The 12,403-nt window shown below is 43.2% G+C and overlaps 1 protein-coding gene across 3 annotated transcripts in view; it reads right to left on the bottom strand.

The window, feature by feature from the left end:
* ash1l (ash1 (absent, small, or homeotic)-like (Drosophila)) overlaps positions 1 to 12,403 on the bottom strand; it is a 37,595-nt gene that overhangs the window by 16,580 nt on the left and 8,612 nt on the right. For all 3 annotated transcript variants that reach the window (XM_032580029.1, XM_032580027.1, XM_032580028.1), the window contains 8 exons: positions 6,566 to 10,922; positions 1,779 to 2,445; positions 1,521 to 1,688; positions 1,316 to 1,410; positions 1,009 to 1,082; positions 872 to 917; positions 354 to 462; positions 38 to 244 (listed from right to left, as the gene is read on the bottom strand). In XM_032580029.1, the coding sequence (XP_032435920.1) occupies positions 38 to 244; positions 354 to 462; positions 872 to 917; positions 1,009 to 1,082; positions 1,316 to 1,410; positions 1,521 to 1,688; positions 1,779 to 2,445; positions 6,566 to 10,922 (5,723 nt within the window). The remainder of the gene's footprint in view (positions 1 to 37; positions 245 to 353; positions 463 to 871; positions 918 to 1,008; positions 1,083 to 1,315; positions 1,411 to 1,520; positions 1,689 to 1,778; positions 2,446 to 6,565; positions 10,923 to 12,403) is intronic.

The raw sequence follows: 12,403 nt of genomic DNA, 5'->3' as shown, positions 1-12,403 counted from the left end.
TAAAAGAAGCCGACAGAAAATGGTCCGACGGTCTCACCTGAACTCCTGCTCACTGACCACTTCCCCCAGGTATTCGATGATGAACTGACCGGCTCGGAGAGACTCTTTAGTGCGGATTCCCCAGCCTTTTCCCTCGGCACGGAAACGCTCCAGACACTGGACCCACTCGTGTCTCTGGATGTGCTGGTTGTCACACTGATCGCTGCAAGGACAGGCACTGGGGGAGCACTCTGCAAAGCTCATCCTGGAAAAATCAGAATTAGATTTTTATTAGCGGCGTGTTGCGTATTATTTTGGAATTCTGTTCATAGACCAACTATTACTCAACAACCTTTGTCGTTAGGTTTCTGTACCTATTCAAGCAATCATCCAGGCATCCTTTTTCCGTTGACGTCTCTGGAGCTCTGCAGTTGCAAGTAGTCATTTCGTACCCATAGAGAGGCTTCACATCTACATACACATCTGTGACACATAAACATGGTAGTTACAGGTCTTAATGGTACCCACACATTTTTTATGCCACAATTCAAAGGTTTTCTAGCACTGATTATTTACTGCTCACTTTCTTTTTATATAGAACAAAATATTTGTCAGAAATTTACATCAGACAGAGAGCATGAATTAGAGATAGAGAAAAAGACAGAACTGTGAATAAGTCTTTTCTACACGTATTTAGACCTGAAAATCACTTTAGATTCTGCATTTTTCCAAACTTTTCCAAATTTTTGTAGCAACTTCTACAAAAATACTTATTTGTCACTGACAAACATTAACAGTGGCCTAGTCAAAGACTGCACTAGGAAGTTTTGATTAGAACAAATACGATTAGAACTTGATCTCACTTGATCTCAAGTGAGATCAAGTTACTCACTTGATCTGATCTTTTTGTAAAGAGGGACATCGGGTCTCTTGTAAAGCTAAAAAATAAACAAAAAAACACAGAAATTTTAGTTAAAATGGTATATAAAACAAAAAAACTTTAAAAATGTCCTGCTTAAGATTTATCACCTGATCATGTTTCCACAACCATAAGATGTCATAAGGCAACTGGAAATCAATCCTCTTTTGTCTCAGGTACTTCCCTGTAAAACAAGAACAATAGCCGGGAAATTATAGCAACATTTTTTAAAAATATCACACTCTAGCTTTTATCTCCGTTCAAGTAAGAAAAATGTTTTATTAAAAAAAAACTGTGAAATGCATTTTCTACATTGTAGACTTCCTTATTAAGATTTATAACAATAAATACATGTTCATGGAATCAACATGAAGAAAAGGTTTCACCTAAATATCAAAGCAGATTATCTTAACTTACCAACATGTATTGGAGCAGGAAACAATCCATATTCATGCTCTCCAGGTATGTATTCCAGCTTCTCCTTTTTTAGCTGCAAAAGCTGACTGCGAGGGCTTTAAAAAAAAAACAATTGTATAATATAAAAGCAACCCTTTAAAGTGTAGAAAACCATATCAGCATCATGAAGAAAAAAAACACTGAGTAAGTTTTCTTTGGGACTCACTCCTCAGTCTTGTACACATCAGAATACAGTCCTGCTTTCTGGAACTTCTTCTTTGGAAGTCGGGCCGCTTTCTTCTCTCGCTGGCTGCTGATGGGTGCAGCCTGCTCCTTGGAGACGGCGCCTGAGAGTTCTGTGGAGCACTGACCATCTGGCTTGCTTTCTGTGGAACTACAGATACAACCAAAAGTTAGGGAACAACAAAATGTAAATATATTGTTTTAAAAACCCTGGTAGCTGAAACTTTAAGGCATGGCATACCCCTGAATGTACTGAAGTTCCTCCTCTGCAGGCCAGCTTCTTCCTGTCCCGGTTCTGGATCTTTGCGGCAGGTTCGTCTGGCTCTCCTCTCTGTCAGGCAATTGCTCCTCGACTTCCTCTGCCTCCGGGTCTTCTTCAGCTTGCTCTTCCTCTTCTTCATCCCCCTCGGCCTCCACATGTGCCCTCTTCTGACCTTTTCTATGCTGTCCCTGGACCACGGACTCAATAGCATCTGTAACAGTATCCTCCTCCCATCCTCTCTGACCGGCTAGCCGCTCCACCCCACCGTCCCTGTGCACTGTCTGAGTTAACTCCACCTCAGGGGGCGGAGAAGGAGGAGGGGAGGGCAGCGGGTATTTCCTAGGGCGGCCCGGGCCCCTCTTCTTCACCACGTTGTTACCTGTTCGAGCCTGTCTCTGCAGCTTTTTGGCACGCAGGATTTTGTTGACATGATGCAGGCTGTGCTTAGACGTCTGAACCCGATGGGAGCAGTGGGAAAGGGAGGCGTCCAGGCAGAAGTCCTGGGAGGGAGACAGGCAGGAAGAACCCGGAGAGACGTGGGAGTGAAAGAGAGAGGACTGGTGGTGGAGCTGCTGCCGGCTGTGCAGAGATCCCTCAGATCCGTCGGAAGTCGCCAAAGCAACACCTCTGGACTGAACTGATGCCCCTGGGAAAACAAACACAGAAACCCACCAAAATCAAATCATTATTTGATATGCATGACTAAATATCAAAGAAAAACACATTTTTAAAACCAAATCCCATGAGAATAAACAGCACATTATTAATACAATGATAAAAAAAGTTTTACAATACAAAGTAAACTAATGTTCACACAATTCCTTTTTCTATCTTGACTTCACCTGTCATGCTTTTTTAAATTCTTTAAAAGGGCAAGAACTGTTTAATTTTTATACTTTTTAACCTACTTTAATAAAAAACTTATCCATTTTCCTTCACGCCATTCTTATGTTTTAACGTCCTTCTGATGAGATGCAAGAGACACTGCCTGAAGGAAACTCTGAGCATTGAATAACGAAGTGCAGACCCTTCCCCCACTTTCTGTTGTGCAATGTAGTGTAGTGTAGTGTACACACAAACTGGACTGACTGGAAATATTTTGGTGACAAAAAAAAAAATAGGCCAAGCAGAGTTTCTGCTTCGAGGGGGTGGGAGGTCTCATGCCAACCCCTGATGAGATGCCGCCCCAAAACTGCCCCTCCTGTTAAAACGGCATATTAAATACCCAAGTGGATAACCAGCTAATAACTTTCTATATTTCTGTTGCTCTAAATAGAGAAAATATAAGCAGAACAGAGCAGCAGTGCAACAGAGCAACAGGAAAAATTGTTTTTCTCATTTTAATAAGAGCAGTGCTTTGAATATTTACATAAATACCATGAAATACCACAGTTTGTACTTGGTATTACACAGTGAGAATATAATTTTACCTCTTTATTTTTAATTAAATAAAATGATGATTGACAGTAAGCTACATCTTACTTTATGAAAAAAAACATTTGAAAAAGATTACTTTCCTGTGTTTTTCCTCCCAACATTTAATAAATGAAATCTGCCCAAAGCCAGACTATTTAAAAAGATTATAATCTGCTGCAAAGTACAATAACAGCTAAATAAACATGAACAGGAGTGGTAACAAGATTTGAAGTTAAAAGCAATATTACATGTAATCCAAATTGTTTATAAAGGAATTTGCCTAAATCCCGAAAATGTATGGGTGGAGGGGTGAAAGTTCAGCACATATCTGTTGCTATGACAGCCAGCTGGGTACAATCCAGGAGGAATGCTCAGAACTGCTCAATGTTGGACTTGCTCTAAGTTTGATCCTCTGTACAAGTTTGGGAGCTGCTGGTGCAATTATCTTAAGACATACAGAAAAAATTCAGATTTTTTCCAGAACTTTTTTTTGGTGCCATATTTGCTCATCTCTAGAATTTTCCAGCTTAGTTTTTTCCAGTCCAAGTTAAACAAGATTCTGTAAGAAACTCAGTGTCTCAATTCTGCATTGCACCAATCTTAGATTAAATTAATCTACTTGTTCTAGTGAGAACAGATTTTCATGAGCTGAAAGTAAAATTAAACCCCTTATGGTGGTTACTGGGAGAAATATTTGCCCATATTCAAAATAATCGTATTTTAGATTGTAAGTGGACTAATCTGCACCAAAATAATCTCGGATCCCAAAGGAATCAGTATTAAGCACAGAAATGCTTTTTTAAAGCAATGTTGATATAAACATAAAGCTTTATCGTGCTATGCAGTAGTACGCATTGCCAATTTTGTCCACACCAGCCTTTTCCATTTCATTCTCCCCTGTCGGTATGTATTTATCTGTTCTGTCATTCCCTACTTGTCTTGTGCTCTGGCCAATTCCCCAGATTCTCTACTCTTGGACTCCTCTGCTGTCACCATGCCGTCTGTGACTGCCGGTTGACCCCAAGTCCTACGCTCTAATCCAGGATTACTTGGCTTGTTTTGAACTGCCTCCACAGGGACCTTTTAACGTCCCATCTTACTCAGCAGACATGCATATAAACACAGGGCCACGCTCATTAACACGTTTTACCATTGCTCACACAGAGCATCACTTGATTCAGAGTAAAAGTAACTAAGCATTCAGAACAATCAACTTTGGGTGTAATGACATAATATTGGGTTCATTTTAAAAGATCAGATTTATGCAGCCAAAAGGCCTTTATTTTTGTCACCTCAACAAAAAATATTGCAAAGTTTCAATATCGCAAGATCTTGTTACGCTCCTATAAGCAACATTAGCAACATTACTTCAATCCAGGTGCTGGGCAGATCTACAGACTCAGATTGCAGTCTTTAGAGAGAAACATCTGGGATAAATATGTTAACAAAACACTTCCAACTACTTTAGTAATCGCTGAAAAAAATGGTGCATCAGCTGACTAAACAATCTCCTTCCAAATACATGTTGTCACATTACAACAATTATGTGATAAACCAACACAAATCAGTGCACCACTGTCCAGTGGAATAAGAATCTAAAAGGTAATGTGTAAATTTTTATTCAGCTCTCCGGAGTCAAACTTTAAAAAAAAGTGTCTAGTAACGTCTTGACCAGCTTTCCACATCTGGACACTCAAAGTTTGGCCGTTTTCCTCCATGTAACAGCAGCCAAGCTGGATGGACAACATTGCTTTAAATAGTGTTTTTTAAAGTCAATTATCAACTGAATGTAGCTCTGGCTTTTGATTGGGTCATCCCAAGACATTAATAAACTTTTATTGTAGCCCTACCACAGTCTCAAGCCTTTTGCACTAACATTCTTTTCTCCACATGGCAGTTGGATGCACAGGATTTTATTCGAAGGTATTAAATTTAAAGCAGCTTAAAGTACCTGGCACTTTGTAAAACTGTTTAAAAACAAGATATCCTTTTCCTTCCACTTCAGTAATTCAATACTTTAATAAATTGAGGGTCATGTGGCAAAATAGTGAACAATTCAAGAAGCATTAAGACTTTTGCAAAGCTCTTAAAAGTAAACACACATTGTAAGTTACCAAATCAAATGCTCAGTGTCTACAGAAGATATACACACTTTTTAATCAACTTAAGCTGCCTTTTGGTTCTTATTTAAATTTTTCTATGGTAGACAGTTGTGAGGACTACACATGCAGAACTTATATTTTAGAAGTTTTTTTGTTGTAGCCACAACTGAAGCATGTAGGGCTCCAGCAGCAACCACAGAACAACCTCCCACACACAATAAAGGTTTCATGATGCACACATTCACCCATGTGTGGAGATCAAATAAGAAATTAGGCCCCACTTGCTGTGCCATGTGGGAGTGCATGAAAATCAAAAAATATGCCTAAATTAACAAGCTTGAAGTTCATACAAAATTTGGGGTTTCTTATACATTTTACATTTTAAAGTCAGGTTTTATAAACTGTCTGTTCCACAAAACAGAAAAAACACAAGCTGTCTTCTGAATTGACAGAAAATGCTTCATATTTAATTTTTTTTAAACTTCTTATAACTAAAGTTTGTTAAATAATTGCTTTTTCCCTAAATAGCAGCTATTTAGCCCACAACCCTTTGACACTTTTAATCTCCTTTTGCATTTTCATAAAAATATTTTTACATTTTTTTAAGTTTTACCTTTACTCTCTGAATAATGGCAGTTAATAGTTGCTCTGCCTTCTCCCCCCACCTAACTTGTATATAAAATATTTTTTTTTAAAAAGCAATTTAGGAAGCTAGTTGCATTTCAGCCACTTAGATGAAATGCAACTTGACGCACTACTGTTGGACAATCCAGTTCTTTGGAGTTGCAGTATATGTGGTATATTAAAATAGGCAGGCATAAGGGTTTTTAGAGAGAGAGTGAATTAATCCACTGTATTCTTTTCACCATTATTATTACTAGTCTTCGCAATAAAATTCCGACATTACTGACATTTAGGACATTAGCCAACATACAAATTGGTGAGCAATGGTCTTCCTTTTATATTACCAGCTTTAAAACTGTGGGAATGTGTTTGGTTTCTTTGTAAAATAGAAAACTAAAATAAAAAGATGCCTTAAAGGCTTAAAATGAATTAAGTCTTTTCATTTATTCACTTCAGTGAATTATTAATTTTAATAGTCATCATTCTTTGGAGATTAAGTGACCATAGACTGTACAGAATATAATCATGAACAGATTAAACTAGTTAAAAGGGAAAGAATTTCCTCTGGCAAGATAACATACATGTCATGTCAAGGATCTATTTGCAGAGTAAAACTGGACTCACCTAAATCTCTCCTTTCAGCCGATGTTGAACGGTCCTTTCTCATTGGACGATCCAGGTGAGAAAAGCTGGAGCTTTCTGTAACTATCTCACTCTTTCTGCTCCTTCCTCCCTTCAGCGAAGTCCGTGTCAGAGCTGAGGCAAACAGATTTGTCAGATTAGGAGAATCATGAGCTTCTACATCCTCTGTGGGAGTGAGAGGCTCTTCATCCTCGCTGTCTGAGCAGCCTGCAGGCTCTCCTGCTCGTCCATCTGAGAACGAGCCCTGGCCGACGGCCATCTGACTCCGTGAAAGCTTAGAGTAGTCTGCTTCCGTGCTGCCCATCCGAAACCAGGATGCAACGCCATGATGGCCCTTTGAGCTGTTGTCCAGCGTTAATCTAGACGGTCCTAGACAGGACATGGAGCTCTCCTTGCGTTTATATCTTTCTGCAGATGAGGATGAGGAGGAGGAGGGGGAGTTGGCAGAAGCTTGTTTACTCGTAGTGGTGCCTGAGGTATCTCTTCCAAACCTGCATCTTTGTAACGACTCGGTCATTCCTAGACCTCCGACTCGCTCTCCTTTGCTAGTAGCTCCTTTGTCAGAAAGACCTGCGCTGACCCGGCTCGCGGATCCGCTCCTTAGCACTTCCTCCCGGTCTTCCTCAGAGCACCGCTCTCTGTGTTTGTGCCTGTGTTTGTGTTTGTGATGCCAGTTGAAGGACAGCTCGGAGGACATGGGTGGGAACAGGACGGGGGGCCTCCCTCCGCCCAGGTACTCCTGCCTGAGCAGCTTATGCTTCTTCTTGTGGAACTTTGAGGGGTTTAGGAGGAGATGCGAGGGGTGGTGATGGTGCATGTAGGATGTGGGTGGAGGGGGAGGAAAAGATGGTGAGTGGTGGGAGTGGTGAGAAGGAGCAGTGTGAGGCGACTGGTGGTGGGGGTGAGGATATAGGGCGTTTGCAGGAGGAAAGCCTCTGTAATAGCCCAACCCCAGGGGCCCTGAGGAGTAGGGGACACCGTAGGAGGGGTGGTAGAAACCTCCACTAGAGAGAGGGAATCCAAGGCCGGGGACAAAAGGGACCTCAGACATGGATTCTCTTAACTTTGGAGGCCGTCCGCGTTTCTTCTTCATGTCTGGTTTACGGACATAGTGCAAAGGGTCACAGGAGTACGCGGGGTGAGAGTAAAACCTGCCAAAGTTAACCCTGAAGATTGTGGGGAGGAGGTCCCTGTGAACGTAATGATGAGGAGGGGGGCCGCTAGGTCCCCCGATTCCGCCAGCAGCTCTACTCCCCAGCCCTGGCATCCGACTAGTTCCTGCCACCATGCTGATCCCACTGCCAAGGCGGTGCCCTGTGGAACGGTGTGATATCCGTATCTCACTCAGCATCACGACGATCTCGTCCAACTCGGCCAGAAAGTCGGGGTCAAGCCGTCGGGACCGCAGCTGCAAGTACTTCTTCTTTCGTTTCCTCTTCTGTCTCTTCATCTTGTCATAGCCCGGGCATCCGTGGTTGCGGCGTTTGCACTTGTGCTTGTGCTTTTCCTTGTGTCCCAACAACGTTGAGGTGGGAGCCACCGGATGCGGCCTCCTGGGATCAGGTGAAGACCTCGTTCCATGGGGCGAAGGAGATGGTGAGGGGTGCTCTATGAGCACGGCGGAGTGGCGGCGCCTGCCTCTGGAGTTTAGGCCCATTCCCGGGGCCATTGCTGAGCTCATTACACCGGGCATTAACAACCCACCACCCATTGCTGCTGGCAAAGCGATTCCGCCCAAGCCTGCTGTCCCTCCGGCTTTCTCTCCTCGGTCAGATGTGCTGTTGTTGTCTGTTCCTATGCCGCTGTCGCTGGGCACCGTCTCCTCACTGTGCGACTCACTGACTGGTGAAGGAGTGGCTTCCTTTAGCTCGCTGAGAGGAGCAGGGGAGGTTGGGTGGAGCGGCCTGGGAGGAGAAAGCTTATGATAATGAAACTGCTGCCTGTAATGATGATGATGAGGGTACCCACGGCAAGAAGACTTTTTCTGGGAAGCTACTGTGGACGACGTGGAGCCCAAGACTTTACTGGGGACTGAAAAAATTGGGGGAGGGAAGGAAAATGAGCTGTGGTTATGATGGGAGCTAGAATAGTGGGAAAAGTGCACCGAGCTGGGTTCCACAAAGCTGGCATCACTGATGGGGCTGTGGCCGCCACTAGACTGCGACAGAGAGGGCGAGGGAAACACCTCAGAGGACAGTTGGTGCTGCTGGGACTGAGAGTGGTGATGTAGAGGAGAAGTGGTGTTCGGAGACAGGAAGGGTTCTGGTGACGAGGCAGTGAGACTGGATACAGATTTTGGTTTACGCCCTCTTCTCTTACCCATGTATATTGTTCCCTTTTTACTAACGTTAATTTGCGGTCCTAATTTTCCCCCAAAAGAAGCAGCCAGGGAGGACAAGGACTGGGTAGTAGCTTCTGTAGAGTTAACCATTCCGACAGTGCTGTTTTTAGGAGTTTCCTCTGTTCTTGGACCCAACAGGATTTGATTCAGAATACGCTTCCGCTTCACGCTTTTCATCTTATTGATTTTGCCGATAATTGTTTTCATAATGAGCTGCCCGTTTCCTTTGCTACAGAACCGCTTGTCTCCCATGTCTCCTGCCTCAGGAGCCAATGTGGGAGGCTGACCCTCTTGGGGTAAGGTCGGAGGGAGGCGTTTGGGACGTCCACGTTTTCTAGGTATAGGCTTGGGAGGGTTTAGGTCTACCTCTGGGTGAAGAACAGGCGGGTCCTGCTCTTCTTTGGACTTCAGAAGAGATGAAAAGACCTTGGAAGAGGCCAGCTTATAAGAGGGGTTCCCAGGAGCTGGGGCATCGAGTCTTGGCATTTTGAACTTTGGCCGTCCCCTTTTCTTAGGTTGGGGTGGAAACAGCTGCAACATTGAACTGTGTGGCACGAGGCTTGGTTTGACCTTATTCGGGTTTGGTGGTCTTCCTACTGGTCTTTTTACCGGTGGAGATAGCGTTTCTAAACTTGAAGACAAAGACATGCTGGTTTTGTTCTCATTGAAGAGACCATCCTGACTTGCTAGAAGAGTCTGTGGCTTGTTCATAACCCAGCGAGGTTTTCTTCCCCTGCGTTTTTTTAGGGGTTTACTATCCTGCTCATCTGGCGAGTCCAGGGATGAATCGGGTGAATCGTCTCTATGGGGCGTTGGTGGGCTTTCTTCGTCATCTGGCTCAGATGCTGAAGGCATCCTTTGTCTATTGGGTTCAGGAGGACTGGCGGTTCGCCTCGGTTGGCTACTATCCCTGTTAGGACTGCGTTTTTTGGGACTGGAGCTTCTCCCCCTCTCCACATGCAGTGATTGATTACTTCCCACTTTATCTTTTCCCTCTGGTTTTCCTATTCTTGCTGTAGGAGGGCACTTGTTTAGGTCTCTGGGGCTGTCGCTGCCCTGCTCCCTCTCACCTGCCCTACTTTCCTCTGCCAGGGCCAGGGCCTCCTGAGTGTGGTGTCCTTGTGAGGGAGCAGGGGAGCCCAGGTGACTTACTGCAGTCACTGTCCTCTGTTCAGCTGAGATGGAGGAGGAAGATGAAGAAACTAGGCAAGATGGAGAAGATGGCAAGCTGTGAGTGCCACGTGACAGTGACTTGGATAGACCACTAGAGCTGTTGCTGCCGTCGTAGTTAGTATCCTTAGATAAGACTGTGGGGCGGCTGTGAGTGAATGCAGGGCTGCTACTGCGACTTCTGCTGTTGCCTATAGCAATACTGTTGTTGATGTTGGTAACAATAGCTTTCCCAGCCCCATCTGAGTCCTCCTTCCTCAACTGCATAAGGGTGGGTGAATTTTCTGGGACGCCATCTCTGTTCCTGGAGCCATAAGGCCGACCAGGAGGTCTGGACACCGGCGGTGGAGGCGAAAGGTGCATTAGTCTTGAATATGTGTTCCTATTAGCCATTGCCCTGTCTCGCTGCTTGGCTGTCGGAGCCATGAAGCCTGAGCTTGGAAGAGGAGGATTTGGATCTGTTTTTGTGGGTTTAGTTGGCTTAGGAGTCTTTGACGGTGGGCAGGTTGCTATAAGCTGGGCTAATTTCTCAGTGACAGTGGGTGGTCCACAACTCTGGACACCTTTGTCCTTGTCTCGCTGACCTTCCATGCTGTAAGTGTAATGAGGAGGTTTGATGCCTTCAAAGGTCGGCTCTTTTGATGCAGTTGGTGGCGAAGAAGGTGAAGATGTCCTTGAGTTGGGTTGTGGAGTCGGTGTTTTCTTCCCAGAGGAATGAGTTTTATTGTCTGGCGGCGGTCGGTGAAGGTTGAGGGGTCTTTCTGATGTGGTAGTAACTGACTTTGTATCCGACTTTGAATCGGCCTTGCAGTCTACCTTTGATGGACCCTGCATGAAAAATAACATACATGTAAGTGATGGCGACAGACACAAAGTAGCATGTAAATGCTGAACCTGGAAAGAAAAAGATGCATGTTTTTCTGACAGTTTTTACAAATAAAAATCTGGAAAGTGTGGCGTGCGTTTATATTTAGGAACCTGAGTCATTATGTTGAGGAAGAGGATTTTACTGGAATTACAGCTGCGAGTGTTTAAGCTCTTTCAGTTTCTAAATGCTGTAATTATCTTTATCCAGCTGTTCTTTTCAAAATAGAACCAGCTCAGTCACATGGAATGGCAAGTACTTTTTTTTCAGATGTTACTTTCCAGGTTTTACCACAGTTTACAAATTGTAATAAGGCCTGAACTTTGACTGGGCCACTGAAATATATATGTTTTTCAAGCTAAGCCATTCCATTGTAGTTTTGATTGTACAAAGCTGGAAGGAGAATGTCCGTCCCAGTCTAGGGTTGCAAAATATTAAACATTCTTGCAAAGGCAATAATAATAACAAACACAGCATATACAGTACAGACCAAAAGTTTGGGCACACCTTCTCATTGAATTCAATAAGAAAGTGTGTCCAAACTTTTGGTCTGTACTGTATGCAAAATATAAATATTTTATTCTTTCTTCTCTTTCTGATTTCCTCTCTTTTCCTACACTCTGTCACCTTTAGTATTTTGGGCATTGTCATTGTGTCCAATGTAGGTGATAAATCGATCTTAATCAAAATTTCTGTTTTTAAAGATTACATTTTTGGAAAATCTTAATATTTTTTCACCACCGCACTCCTTGGGCTTCCAGAGCAATCTTAACCCATTGAAGAACTACCATCTTGCTTGTCAAGCGTGTTTTACAGCTTCTATTCATTTCAACTTTGAATTCAGGTCAACTCACAGAAGGAATTATTCAAATAAAAGACATTATTTAAAGACAATTGTAATTTTTTAAGGAAAAAAACTGAGGAACAAACTGAGTAACATTGGAAGTCTAAATTAGTAAAACAAGAAATTTATATATTGCTTAAGCCATATCTCCCTCCTACAAAAGGCAAAATGAATTTTATTTTCAGTGACCAAATTTTCAACCCACTTCTGCTGCACATGTTTGGTCATGAAAGTAGGGAGGAGCTACAGAGTGAGGTCAGATTGGGGACAGTAAGGGAGAGGTATTGAGAGGGGTCATGTGGGAATTGGGGGGTTGGAAAGCAGCGGCAGTGGAAGGGACAGAGACGAGTTGGAACAGACGGACGAAGATTGGAGGAGTGACATGATGAATAGAGGCAGACCAACTGCGAACACAATGAAATCTAAAGAGCAATTTAAGTCCCTCTCTTTGTTTGTGGAATAACACAGTAATTTCTAAGTCAGCTTCGTCTTTCCGCTCCAAAAAAATATTTCACGGAAGATAAATAAGCACAACTTTGAGCACAATTTAGTAAAAATGTCCTGATTAAAATGATCCGTGACTAATTCCCTGACTAAAAT

This window comes from Xiphophorus hellerii, chromosome 13 (assembly GCF_003331165.1).
Source record: "Xiphophorus hellerii strain 12219 chromosome 13, Xiphophorus_hellerii-4.1, whole genome shotgun sequence".
Taxonomy (NCBI): Eukaryota; Metazoa; Chordata; class Actinopteri; order Cyprinodontiformes; family Poeciliidae; genus Xiphophorus; species Xiphophorus hellerii.
This window is presented reverse-complemented; position numbering and strand designations above follow the sequence as displayed.